The sequence below is a fragment of the Anthonomus grandis genome, chromosome 17 (genome assembly GCF_022605725.1).
Source record: "Anthonomus grandis grandis chromosome 17, icAntGran1.3, whole genome shotgun sequence".
NCBI lineage: Eukaryota > Metazoa > Arthropoda > Insecta > Coleoptera > Curculionidae > Anthonomus > Anthonomus grandis.
The window spans coordinates 4,098,467-4,112,774 of record NC_065562.1 but is presented as its reverse complement, the minus strand read 5'-3'; the positions used below and the strand labels follow the sequence as shown (position 1 = coordinate 4,112,774).

Below are 14,308 nucleotides of genomic sequence, written 5' to 3'. Positions count from 1 at the left end.
CAACTAAAGCAGAGATAAGTCCAAACTGTTCAGAAGGTCTAAGTAGCACTCTTGTTGTGTACGCACCAGGACTACAAACCCAATCTAAATTGACAAATAATATGACAATTATACCCACAAATGCATGACAAACCATTATCAAGTAGCTTCTGAAATTGGAAACTGTTCGAACTTAATAAGGTCTAGTTATTTTCTAAGAAATTACATAAAAAATTAATGTTGCCGTCATAGTTTCCACTTAAGACACCTTGTATTTTCAATGCAAATGGACAACAAATTAAACATTAATTGCAATAAATCTAGAACAAAAATTTTATGTTTTTCATAATTCGTTATTCTTTTACGTCATATTTGACAAACCATTGACTTTAGGCGTATGATTTGCTATACAAAAAATATTCAGAATATATCATAGAATTGCAAAACGCCATAAAATACAGGGTGTTCTATTTAAAAAAATGGATATTGACGCCATAGTTTCTTTTTGACGAATCCTGTATAGAATTTTTCTTAAAAACACGCAAGTGACATTACTAATCCATGTGTTCAAAAAATTAAATAAGAAAAAAATAGCTGAATTTTAAATGAATTTCCTTTCATCGTGAATGCACTTATATTATTATACTACAACTCAACCAAGTAGCAACAAAGAAAATGTACGGTACTTCTAATTTCCTTCTATAAAATCTCTATCAGAATCGTTTATTTAAAAGTTACTTTAACATTAAAAAAAATCAAATTGCAAGTTAGCATTTTATAACATAAAAACGACAAGTAATCTAAGCGCTACATTAAAGGACTCCACTCCACTTGAATTATGGTCAAACCTACTTTATAATTTCATGATGTAATTGCAAAGTTTACCAACACCGGTATGACTGCAGAGGAATCAACATGGATAAAAAAGAAAATACCGCCCTCTCAATACCATTTTTCAACACAATTTTGATTTTATTGGAATATCCGTAGTTCACCGTGAAAAACATTACCTTAAAAGTATATTTTAGTCAATCAATGTTGCGTCTATATGATAACATGTGTGTTTTTATGGAAACGTTTAATGTTAGCTTCACAACGTTTACTTTTTACTCGTTTTTTGTCCTTTTTTTTGTTTTGTTCTTTTGCTTTTTGTTACAAACAATTCCGTATCTATACAAGCCTTATAAAAAAGTCATTAAAGGTCTAAACGTCGTCCAATATTTATTAGGAAGTTTTATTTTGTTCCTGACCCGATTCTTCTCAACTACCAAAAATTTATTAACGAACGCTACTTTACTAAATATGTATTATTAATTAATATACCGGGTGGTGCGTCGCCGAGCGGAACATAGGAAAACCATAGGATCAATTATTGGCTTCAAGGGATTTCCTATGTTCCGCTCAGCGACGCACCACCGGTATTAAATTTTTAAATACTACGAACTAAATGGTTTAAGCGTAGCCGATCGAGAGTTCTAGCCGTGACACTGGTTTCGTGGCGTCAAAATTAAAGCCGAGATTTGGTGGCGCACGCCGCGCCGTACAGTGGAACGACTAAGTGGAGATACGGCGGGACCTAATATTTTACATTTTACAAGATAATACATTTTTTTATTATTACGTATTTTTAGGTATATGATAAATGTTTTAAATATTTTTTATTATTTATTTTATTGGAAAAATATACGTAAACGGTGTTTCAAATTCGTCTATCCTCAAAATACGAAAATGGATAATTTACCCCAAAGTTGCACATTATTTACTTGTAAAAGAATATGCCATATAAAAAAATATATATATTATATTTTATGTGGTTTTAAAGATTATCGAAAAAAAAAAACAAATTTTCAAAAACTTATTCTTGACACTTCTGTGTATCTTGGTTGCTATGGGAAAGTTTTTGCATTGCTGTATTACTTTTTCGTAAAAATGTTAATGCCGAAAACAAAATTAGGTAGGTACCTACGCCAAATTTTTGTTGCTTATTTAAAAAATCGAAAATTTGAATGATTCCAAAGATAATCAAAAAAAACCAAAAAAAAAATTTAAAATCCATTTTAATTTTTTCTGAGCTTAAACAGGAATGCAGCAAGAGGTAGGTATTATTCTAAATAAAATTAAGATTGTAAAATGTAAGTTAAAAATAAAATTGTCAATTTACCCACCTAATTTAAATACCGAATTTTTATTCTTTTTAAAACTCAAAGCGAGTATCAAAATAGTTTGGTAGTTTAAAATTTTAAATGCGTAATCTTACTATAAACTACAATATTAACTGCAGTAAAATATTATTTCGAATCAACCCAAAATATGTGCCCCAGCGCGGAATTTTTGCCATCGCGATGCGGTCGTCGCCTCGCATGATTTCGGCTTCTGTTGTGAGGTATCGATGGAAGCGGGGATAAGTGTCCAGGCTAGAACTATCGATCGGCTACGGTTTAAGTTAACCACTATATTAATTTATTAAAAAACTAGAATAATCCTATTCTTTATGACATGTCGTTTTTACAGCAAATTGGAAGCTCTAGCATACTTTATATCATGTCTTTGCCATGATATTGACCACAGAGGTACCACAAATTCTTTCCAGCAACAGTCTAACAGCGTGTTAGCTAGTCTTTATTCGAGTGAAGGGTCAGTAATGGAACGACATCATTTGTCGCAAGCTATTTGTACCCTTAATACGGAGGTATTACTTTTATTACAATAAAAATAATTGTATTTAATTTTAATGTAATATTTTTTTATGCGTATGAATTAATATTAAATATTTAGTTCTAAAATACTTTTTATGTTGAAAAAAAAGTTCCAAAAGATATTTGTAGGGATGTAATTTCCTGGAATCTTTATCAAAAGAGGACTACGTAAAATGCTTAGACTTAATAAAGGACATGATTTTGGCTACAGATCTGGCAACACATTATAAAATCCATTCTAGGCAGCTTACCATGGCACAGGTAGTTTTTTATTTAAGTTATATTTAATTTATTATGGTTTCTCCAAACAAACGTTTTAGAAACTAAATAATAAACCGATTTTAGGAGGGTTACAACAAAACCATTCCCGAGCACCGATATTATTTGGCATGTCTCTTAATGACCTGCGCGGATCTCTCAGATCAAACAAAAGATTGGAATGAAACAAAAAAAGTGGCTCAACTTATTTACGCAGAGTTTTTCGCGCAAGGCGACTTGGAAAAGAAGATGGGTAAAGAGCCCGCAAATATGATGAACCGAGATAAGGCTTCTATACCAGATCATCAATTGGAGTTTTTAAGCGAATGCTGCATTTGTATTTTTAAGTAAGCAAATATCTCATTTATATTTATTTATTAATTTTGAAAAGGATATTTTTTTAAAAGAGTTCTGTGGATGATTTTGAGTAAACTAGTTTATAGCTCAATTTATTTAGTTTCTACTTATGTTTAGTTTAATAGTTTTACTTATAGGGCTTCGGTTTAAGAAGCTTATATTGTTTGAATAATTTATTTTATTCTATTTAGTAGTTTGAATTTTCTAGGTTTTAGCTACTTGCTTGCTTTGACTGTCAGTGTTCTTTTGAAATTATTGGACTTCATCTCTAGGCAGAAATATGAACATTACTTCTAAGGAGCATTTCTAAATTGTTCTGTAAGTTTTTAACAAAGAGCACTTTTTTTGCCATTTTAATCAACTTTATTGTCAAAATTAGTAAAAATTCTAAAAGTATCTGTATCAATATGTTGAAAATAAAAATAATTCAACATTTTTATATACATTTTTAATTAATAATTTAATACCAAAATGTTTAACATTGTACAAGTCATCAAATCTTAGAAAGAGCAAGTTATTTAGTAAAAATATTTACTTTCAGACACACAATAAAATTAATTTATATAATAAAATAGAAAAAAGAATTTAATTTAGTTAACCAAAATTATCTATTATCCGATTATGTTTCTGTATAAAAAATGTTTAGTCATTTATATGATTTTCAAAACCAAATTTATAGTTATGATTTTATAAATAAATTTCTACCCATTTATAGGGCTAAGAAGTTCGAACTTAAGAAAAAAATTCGTAAGAGATTAAAAGGAAATAATCTTTTTTAGTAATTAGTAGATATATGAGTCAGTAAATGTCTTCAACAAACAACGTTTATTTATGAATCTAAAAATACATATGTTTTTAATAGAAAACCTATTTACAATTTAAAAACTTATAATTTTAATCCGCCTTTGTTTCAATTTTGACCATTCTGCTATTAAATTATCCAAAATGTCCTTTTCGCTTTTCATAGCCATCATAGGTATATCCTTTAATTCCCCATTTTTGATTTATTGGCATTTTTTATAAACTTAAACAGACTAAATTTTCTTTCGTTAGTTGGTATGGAATATCTAGCCGTAAGTAAAATCCTACACAACTTAAATGCTGAAGGTAGAATCTTTTTATTTTCAATAGCAACCGTCATTAAATTTTGACGTCATTTCTTGAGTTGTTGCATAGTTCAAACAAAATTTCACACTAGACTTGTAAAGCTAATTCTTCAAGGATCTGACTTGGTGGAAACAGTAAAAGGACTTGTTCTATTTGGTTTAAAATTATGTTTTCCTTGTTTAGGGGAGAAGAAAATAGGTTTGTTTTTGATACATTTACAGATAAATTATCATTTAAAAACAATAATGTATTTAGAATCAAAGAAAATTCTTTTCTATTAAACTGCTTATATGAAATATTAACAGAGTTATTAATATAATAATTATAGTTGTATCTTTTTTTTAGAATAACACTCCTATGATGTTCTTAACGAAGTAAGCATTGAAGATATCATCTTTGTACATCAACGGCATTTAGATCATCTTTTTTCAGTAGTTCTGTTATTATTGTAATTTTATAAAAATGGTTTTTGAGAACATAATGCAAATTATAAAATCAAAACACAAGATTATTTTGTATAATCGCTATGCTTTAGATTGCTTTTGTGGTCTATTGAATACACATTCGCATTTGAAATATTCTAAAAGTTGAAGTATCTCCCCGTAAGATATACTTATAGCTTTTAGCGTTTTTTGCTTGCGCGGTCCACCTCGTTTTGGATAAGTTTCTTATTAAAATGGCATTATCCACCCCAGATAATTTTTCTTTCACTGCTAGAAATCGTTTGGTGCTTGAATTATTAAAACAGGCGCATAGCTACTCCAACGTATTAAACATTTCCGCCACTAAAAATGAAGCCTGACTACTATGTCTCAAAGCCAAATTTGTTCAATACGCTTGCCATGGAATATAAGGAATATTATAACCTACCAACTTGGACAGCTTTTTTTACGTACCTTTTAAATTTACCAGACATTGAGACAGCACACATATAAGATTGAAAAGCTAAATTGGCTGGCGCAGGATTTTTCTTTAATAAGATATCCAGAATTTCTTGTGCGGTGGCTTCACCACTTTTATTTTTTGATTCAATAACAGACAGTAGCCTTGCTTTTGGAAAACCATTTTCATCGACAGAGCGTTGATAAAATTTCTTTGTTTGAAATATCAGCGGTATCATCCGCTATCACTGCATATATTTTATTTGACCGTTTGCCCAATATTTTAATACTGCCCGAAATGTTAAAACTCATTTCAAGAAGATGCATCCATGTAACTAGAGTTTGTCTAGCTAAGGAAAGGTACAGCACGTGTTGTTCGGCTCGGTTGCGCAGTAAATTTGTTTACGCCGCTGCCAAAACAACGGTATCGATCGCCCCGATTTGCATATAAACAGTGCCGTTGCGTTAATTCTTATATTTGTGTTCTGTGCCTTTTAGTGTTTATGTCTTTTTAGAGTGAATAATTTTTATATTATTTTTTCATAGTTATTTTTGTTTCTGATTATGGCTCCAAAAAGGATTGGTGTGAAAGGAAAGGTTTTACATAGCCAAGCAAGAGAAATTATTTATAATATTTCCAAATTTATGGAAAGAGAAGCAATGGAGGGAATTCAGATCCCATTAAAAAAACTTTTAGGAATTATTTATAATATTTTTTTTACAGGTGCTTTGGCCGACCCAATTTATTATTATTTACCATCATGTGCGATGCATAATTTAGGACTTATCCGAATTATGTAGTTATGTGTATTTAAATAATAATATCGTATAAAATTATATTTTTGAAGTCTTTTCTTATGGTCTTATTTTTAAAGTCTATTTTTGGGTTTCTATATCCTAATCCTGATAATAAGATAATTATAATTTTTCTAATGTTGTTAATTATTTATTTTATGCTTTGCACAAAATCAGAGAGGCAGCCAACAAGCTGTTTTAAATTTTAGTTAGGAAAATTTAAATATTAATTTGTCTCATATTCCAGACTAAGCAGCGCACCTAACGAATGTAAACAAAACACAATATACTATTATTTAAAATAATATAAATTAACTTTTCTAAAATTAAAATTAAAAAAAGGCGCGCTACTGTCGCTAATCGCGCGTTATTAGGGGACAAAACTTGGCGCAGCTTTGAAACAGATGGTGTACCTTTCATTAGCTAGACAAACTCTAACATAGTTAGAGTTAGAGCGTAATTTTGTATGTGTTAGCCATTTTCTAAGGATTGTAATGTGAGGGGAGAGAAGCTGCGCAATTTGAAAAAAAATCCATAGTTATCATCTTTTTCAAAATGCTAGGTTTATTAACGTAATGTTTTGGCTAAATCAAACAAAATGTTGACAACTTCTTTATTTTGCCAAAGAATATATTTTTCTTCAATTCTCGTAACTCTTTTTTTCTTGTCAATTATAATATCAATACGATTTGAATTACTAGTGAAATTACTATGATCCTATAGAGCTTGTTTAGGTGATATTGAACTAAAATGTTGCTTTAACTTTTATAATTTTTTTTTTGAGCCATGTAACTCTATCTTTACTTCAAGCCAATTCGAATTTCTACCTTACTACACCAGTGGGAAATAAAAAGACGCATCTTTGGCTGTACTATATTCTAAAAATGTATATTGCAAAAAAAATTTAAAATGTTAAAATAGAAAAATTAAAGATTCTTACTATTGGGAAATATTCTTAACACAGGTTGGTGAGAAGAATATTTGGAAGAAGAGGTTGATTAGAAAATCTTGCGCTTTGTGTATTTTAATTTTTTGTCTTATGCTGGGGTTATATAGAATAATGTTATTATTTACAACATGATTGTGTATCCACGTTGTACATTCTACGACTCCTTTCTACAATGAAATCGTAGCAATCACATGATACTGGTATTAAGTCTCATTTTTCTTTTAATAGTATTTGTAAGATTTAAAATCTGGATAATGATAATATATTAATCTATATTACAGTTGGTTTGTATATTAGTTAATAAATCCTACGGATTGGTTAAATAATTTAATAATGAAGCAAAGCTACGCATGCATTCAAACCAGTTACCTTCTTCTTTATCAGGTGTATTGTTGTCAGTCCTGTTGACAATTTTTGAACCTAGCTATCCGAGCCAACTCTTCCCGCGGGTAAGGAGACCGACTTGCAGGTAATTTGTCGGATGTCCCAAAGGGCAGAGTTACCCCTTTACAAGGGTATTCCACCCCTAGGCGGAGACCAGCGGCTTATGTTCCAACTGGTTCCTACCTGAGGGTAGAGGATCAGCACGAAGAGGTTATCGAATAACTGATGATCTCCCTAGATTTTGAGATTGTATTTATACCTAAAAGTTATGTCAATGACTCATAATAAAATAAAGATGAAATACGCACAAAGGAATGCATTTTGTGCTTCGCAAATTTGGTTGTGAAATTGATTAGTAATTATTATTTGTTAAGAAATTATAACAGTGGAAATTATTTGTTTTATACTGAGTGTAATTAATTTGGTTGACAATATAACACCTTACTGATTCGTCAGATAAGTTTTATCATGATGAATTTTAGAGCTTATGAGATCTGTGAGACTTTCTTGATCTTCTCGAAGGTTGGAATGAAGATATGTTTCTAAAGGAATTTACACTTTTTATTATTTTGTGTTTCATAACAGAAATACGTTGGCTAGTTAGTAAAGAATAGCTCTTGTTGTTTTTTGGAAATCGTCATTTTGACTATTTTCTTTGTTAGTCTAGAGAACTAAAATCTCTTGACTTTGTTCGGTGTCGCGGATAAAGTTAACTGAATATTTAACTGACTTTTTAGTATTTGTTATATTTAGAAATTCAAATTAGTAATACTTGTGTTAGGTATAACATAAATATAAAATAATTATAAATTATAATTATTTTTTAGCTTACCTTTAGATCTTTCCTCATCTTTTATGTTATTTACGTCTAATTGAAGTGCGTTTTCTACCAAACTAGATTAGACTATAACAACATAAAATACAATAAACATCCATAAATTAAGCTAGGTAATATTTTATCTTTAAAGTAAGCGGCGATCCAAAGATTGCGCGGTGTAAGTTTTTGCTTTTTAATATAATGTTTTTTTAAATACTATATTAGCTATATGACAGGATAAGAAAAAGCGCACATTTTAAATTTATTATAGAATATACCGAGAGGAGAGCGTCAGAAGAGAAGAACAGTAAAAAGTATGATTTTTTAAAATAGTTTATATTGTGATCTTCTAAAATTCTACAAAATATGACGTATCATTTTCCTATCTTAGCTTCGCCAGTTTCGAAGATAGTAAGTTTTAAAAATCATTTATGTTTTTAAATTGGAGTTATACATTATACATTTTCAAATGACTATTTGGGACATTAGAAATATAGAGCAATCTTTTGACTAAAAGATTGCCCTATTTTTCTAATGTCCTCGACATATTCCAAAAAATGTTTGAAATATGAATTTTTTTTACACGGCAAGTATGTTTTTAATATTAAGACGGCAATAACTCATTCGGCGGCGTCGCATTCGTTGACTCACTGTGTACAGTCTAATATAAATGTTTAGATAATTCGATAGTTTCGGCACTCCTCGTATACGACGATTATGTAAAGTTTAATAGATGAATTTAAATTATGAATCCTTTGTAAATATACTTTCTATTTTTTTGTATGTAAATAACTAACACATAATCTACCTAGGTACCTAGATTATTCTAAACAATAATCCTGACAGTTATTCTTTTCTACCACTTAACAGTATTAATTACAACGGTAACAGTATTACCACGTACTGATATAAGTAACAGTAGCGCTTTAAACGTAATAGACAGATATTTTCTTGTGGACGTAAAGCCTAGTGCGCATGCTCCAAATATGATAAAGTAAAATTTAATTTAAACAAGAATGGGAAAAGACAGATTAAATATTATTAGTTTTTAAACGCATATTATCGGTGATAATGAAAGTAATAATGTTCCATAAAATAGCTGGTTTTGTTATAATTTGTATGTCTTTCAAATCCTAAATACCATATTATTTCATATCTTCATTTTTTTTGCTGTTAAAACAAAAGGATTTTTTGGAGCGCCTACTACTTTACTAGCAACACATTTTTCGCCATGCAACTACTTCTCATGTATTTTTTTATATTCTTTTACAAGCTCCGAACTACACAATAAGCACTAAATTCTTATTCTACTTGAATGTACTTTTTTGTCTATTTTGAAAGTTTCACTATTCATTTTAAAAAACTCAATGCGAAAACAATTCATCTGTCCGTTGCCTTCAACTATTAATAATTGACTGAAGTAATAAATAACAAGAGAGTGCGAGGGCAGCAGTACGCTTGGATATTAATAAGTGAAGGTTCGTCCACACAAAGCAGAAAACCGTATTGCAGCATTGTCGCCTAAAATAATTTTATTTTTTTTTAATTTTATTTTATTATTAAAATAATTATATTTAAGTTAAGGTATATGTTCTCTTTTATGCAAGAACCTACTTAAAAAAAGAGTTTTATCAATATTTTTTTTTTATTTGTGAGTTACCAACTTCTGGATTTTGGAATGAAACTTTTACCAACACAACATTATGTATTTATGAATTCATCCCTGGATGTAATATTATTAATACATTAGATAGAAAAAACTCTTAATATGGAGATGATGTATTAACAATATCCAAATAGATTTTAATCATCTTTTAAATTACATTAACTCTTGGAAAAGAAATTGATATTCACCTTTCTATTTACAAAATCTAAAATTTCTCGCAAACCAACTATCTAATACTAATCAATATGTTAATTTTAATTCATCATCCAATAAATATCAAAAGAGTGGTGGTAAAAAGTGTTTATGATTGTGTGTCAAAAAGATTTTATTAAAAATATCTAAATTCAAAATAAATATTCAAAACAATGATGTTTGAAGAGTGAAAAAAACTCTTTTTTTAACCCGTGTATAAAACCAAATCGATCAATCTATTAACAAAAACTAAACCAGCTAATGAAAATGATTTAAAGTTCCTTGTGGTTATGGTAAATTTTACATTTCATATAGGGGAAACAAATTAAAAAGAAATCAGTTTCGAAATTACGTAAGCTTAAAGAAATTACATTTATATTGCCAAAGTCATAGCTACTTTCTTTAAGGAGAGTTAGAACATGGCTTTCTTAAAATTAATTAAATAGGAATGCACTTTTCAGACGTATCTTCTATTATTAAAATATATTACACCCTTTAACATATCTAAAAAAAAAGTACAATTTATATTTTCTATGTTACTTTTTGAAATAGTTTAGGTATTTTTATATACATGGTGTAACTTAATATTATATCATAATTTGCACAGCGCATTTCAGACCAATTTTAAGACGAAAAGTTCGGATAAACGTGGATCTTAAAATACTTAGTTTTTAGGATACAGTGTGTTAAAGTTTTACTTTATTTTCAGTTTTTAATAAGTAGTTCAACGACGGTTTGAGATATTTAACTGAATTTTAGAATATGATGTTATTCCATAAAAAACACTTTTATTAGATAATTATTTACTTTTTTGAGTAACCAGTGGCGTACCTATAATGAATTTTCAATGGAATTTAATAAAAGAAAATACTACGCCATTGACTTTGATTTTTCCTTGTATCTTAAAACGTCCATTGTGCTAGTTGTAAAATGGCAAATTATTCTAATTTGGAGATGCATTTCCATTATGGTCTTGGCAATAATAATGCTACGGAAGCAACGTTTCTATCAAGAAATATATCCTAATCGCGCTGTCCCAGATAGAAGAATATTTATAAACATTTATCTTCGACTGGCTGAATCTGACAGTTTTAAAGCTGATACTTCCAAGGAGAGCACCGTACAGTTAGTACACCGGCGACCGGGTACTGACCGGGGCGCCGACAAATACGCGAAAAATTGGTATGTCAATTTTAACAGATTCTTCGTTATCTCCTTCTCAGACACAAACTACTAAGGCATTGCTTCCTAAAAATTATAAACCGCGAACGCAATTTGGTAGATGGTATTTCTAAAAAGTAACGGAAAATCCGCATTTTGATGCCAACATTTTGTCTACGGACGAAACAAAATTTTCCTGAACTGCAGTAACCAATTTTTATACCAATCATTACTGGGCCCAAGAAAACCTTCATGCGGTGACAGAAATACATTTTCAGGAACAATTTTCAATGTTTGGATCGATCCAACGTTTTGTTTGTTGCCGTGTATCCGGCCATTTAATTGGACTATTTTTTTACCAGGACAGTATTATTATAATTTTCTCCAAAATGATTTAACTTTGCTTTTTGAAAATATACCTTTTCAGTTACAGCAACGACTTTGATTTATGCATGATTGTGCTTTAGCGTATTTTAGCATATTGGTTCGTGGGCATTTAAATAGAACCTACCAAAATCATTGGATAGGCCGTAGAGGACCACAATTTTGACCTAAACAGCTTAGATTTTTATTTGAAGGCACAACCAAAAACCTTGGTTTATCATACACTAATTGTGACATTAGAAGAACTAAAAATAAATATATTGACGATTGTAAAACTATACGAAACCCTCTTGAAAAGAGTTCGTAATTCTATCAGAAAAAGACCTCAAGCCTGCATAGAGGCGAGAATTGGTCATTTCTAATATTTTAATAGTATTGTATTTAATTGTTAGTACTTTTTATTTACTTTGTTTGTTACAATATTTTTGTGGTTATTGTAACACTATTTGTTTTGCAAATTTATTTTTGTTATTAATATTAAGATGTTTTTGATGTTTATAATTGATTGATAATTATTACAAAACATTTTTTTGTCAATGGTATATTAAACATTGTATGGAAAACTAGTCATAGCTACTACACTCATTGCTAAAAAAAAGTGAAGCAACAGCTAAAAAATTTGTTTTTATGTCATAATAATATCCTTTGCCAAAATTCAGTTCAATATCTGAAACTATCTTCTAAAAACTAGACCTAAAATGAAACTTTAACACATTGTATCATAAAAACTAAGCATTTTAGAACGTACGTTAATATGAATTTTTTTACTTAAATTCGATTTAGGAATGACCTCTTCAAACTATAACAAACCATTAACTAACACGCCGTATTTAATTTTATTTATGAATAACGGTAGTAGATTTAATAACCAAAATGTCGTTGAAGTTAGAATTTTGCATTCTAACCCTTTCATAGCTTAGTAGTAGCTTAAGTAGTTTGAAAAAAAGAAACGAGTCTGAACTCGTTTCAGACTCGTTTAGATAAAACTATGGTTCCTAGGAAAAAAAGCTATCCCACCTTAATTATGATTGTATTATTAGACTTTGATTAGATTAATTATAGGGAAAGGTAATATTAAAGGTTTAAGTTTATATTTCGTCTAACTACATATTCTTCTTTTCACTAATGAACCATATTTAATATTTTTCTTGATAGTGACGTAATATTTAACAAAATAGGTAACTAAGGTTAGTATTGTACCGGATTCAGGAACACACTCCTCTCTCGAATACACTTATACCAGTAATAAACTTTTATGTTAGGAACACATTTTTTATTGTCAATCTGATTACAACACTTTTAACTAACTCGTATTGCTCGTATTGGCTATTTATCTTTAATTGTTTTTAAGATAAGTAGACAAGAACTGGATAAATTGTCACGAAGCTTAGTAGTTTGTTATTGTTCTGGCCGATGGGTACCAATAATTTTAAGAGAACTCTGACAGTCAAAGCAGGCACGTACATACATAAATAAAATCTAGAAAATTGATAGTCTCAGGATTGACCATAATTAACCTAAATAACCGGGTGCCGATGGGGTTCTCAAATAAAATGAACTTCTAGAAACGAGACCCTCTAGGTGAAACTATTGTGCTAAACAAGTAGACCTCTAAACAAACTTAACTAACCAACCTAAACTACATGTAGGTACAGAGACATAGTTCTTTATCAATCTTGCAAAAGCATAAATGACAATGTATGACTTCAAGCAGTTAAGTCGTCCACCGCTTAATGATTCTACTCTGAGTTGTGTATGTACTATTGCAAAGTTTACAGTAAACTTTAAAAATTTTTAGTAGTTTAATTTTGAATAATAGCAGATTCCAAATATAATAATAAAGCAAAACATTCAGATTTTTAATCACTTATCTACTTATGTTCATTTATTTATTTCTTAGGATCTTGGCTACGATTTTTCCAAATGCTAAATTATTAGTAGATGCCATAAAGCAAAATATTCTTTGCTGGGAAGCATCAAAACGGATATTTGGCAAACTGCGTCTTGAAGGTAAAACTTCTTACGAAGTCCTAATAAGTCAAGAGCTAGAAGCCGAAGTGCAGCAAACTTTAGTAAGTTTATCATAGAATGCTAATATAATTAATATAAATAATATCAAAAAATAAAATTAAAAGACGTTTTATGCAATAATAAGCCAATGTATTTTAGATATTGTACTTTTATTTTAATTTTAAAATAAACATTGTAATAAAATTCTTATCGCCAAAGTTATAAAAAATAAAAATGATTAAAACATGAAGTTACAGTGTTTTTTTTGAATGTATTCATTTACCCATTATATTGTATCAATATTGGCAACGCCATCAATACCACCTATTAGCCACCTAGGGAATTATATACCACCTAAAGAAGCCAGTTGATAGGTGAAGCAGTTCGGAATATTGGTGTGATATTTAAGTTGGAAATCAATAGTACTAAATAAATACAGTATAAATAAATATGTCTAATAATAAATAAGTATTAAGTGATCGTGTTTACTAGTGTAAGGGTGTAAATAAATCAGTTTACTATTTTCGTGCATCGAGTATTTTAATTCACACATAACGAACAGTAATAATGCGGCAATATGGTTAAAACTTATATCAGCTTTTACTTTTTTGTTTTATAGCTAATTCTAAATAAACATGTTCGAATTTTGTGTTCCGAAGTTGAAAAAAGTTT

At 29.5% G+C, this 14,308-nt stretch overlaps 1 protein-coding gene across 3 annotated transcripts in view; it reads left to right on the top strand.

Moving 5' to 3' along the window:
- LOC126746303 (cGMP-dependent 3',5'-cyclic phosphodiesterase-like) overlaps window positions 1–13,886 on the top strand; it is a 106,432-nt gene extending 92,546 nt beyond the window's left edge. For 2 of the 3 annotated variants that reach the window (XM_050454478.1, XM_050454477.1), the window contains 4 exons: window positions 2,491–2,668; window positions 2,805–2,936; window positions 3,021–3,280; window positions 13,527–13,886. In XM_050454478.1, coding sequence (XP_050310435.1) covers window positions 2,491–2,668; window positions 2,805–2,936; window positions 3,021–3,280; window positions 13,527–13,713 — 757 coding nt within the window. In that variant the 3' untranslated portion in view covers window positions 13,714–13,886. Of the gene's footprint in view, window positions 1–2,490; window positions 2,669–2,804; window positions 2,937–3,020; window positions 3,281–3,498; window positions 3,621–13,526 lie in introns of those variants that run through there. The other variant, XM_050454479.1, reaches the window with a different exon arrangement.
- The last annotated feature ends 422 nt before the right edge of the window (window positions 13,887–14,308 follow it).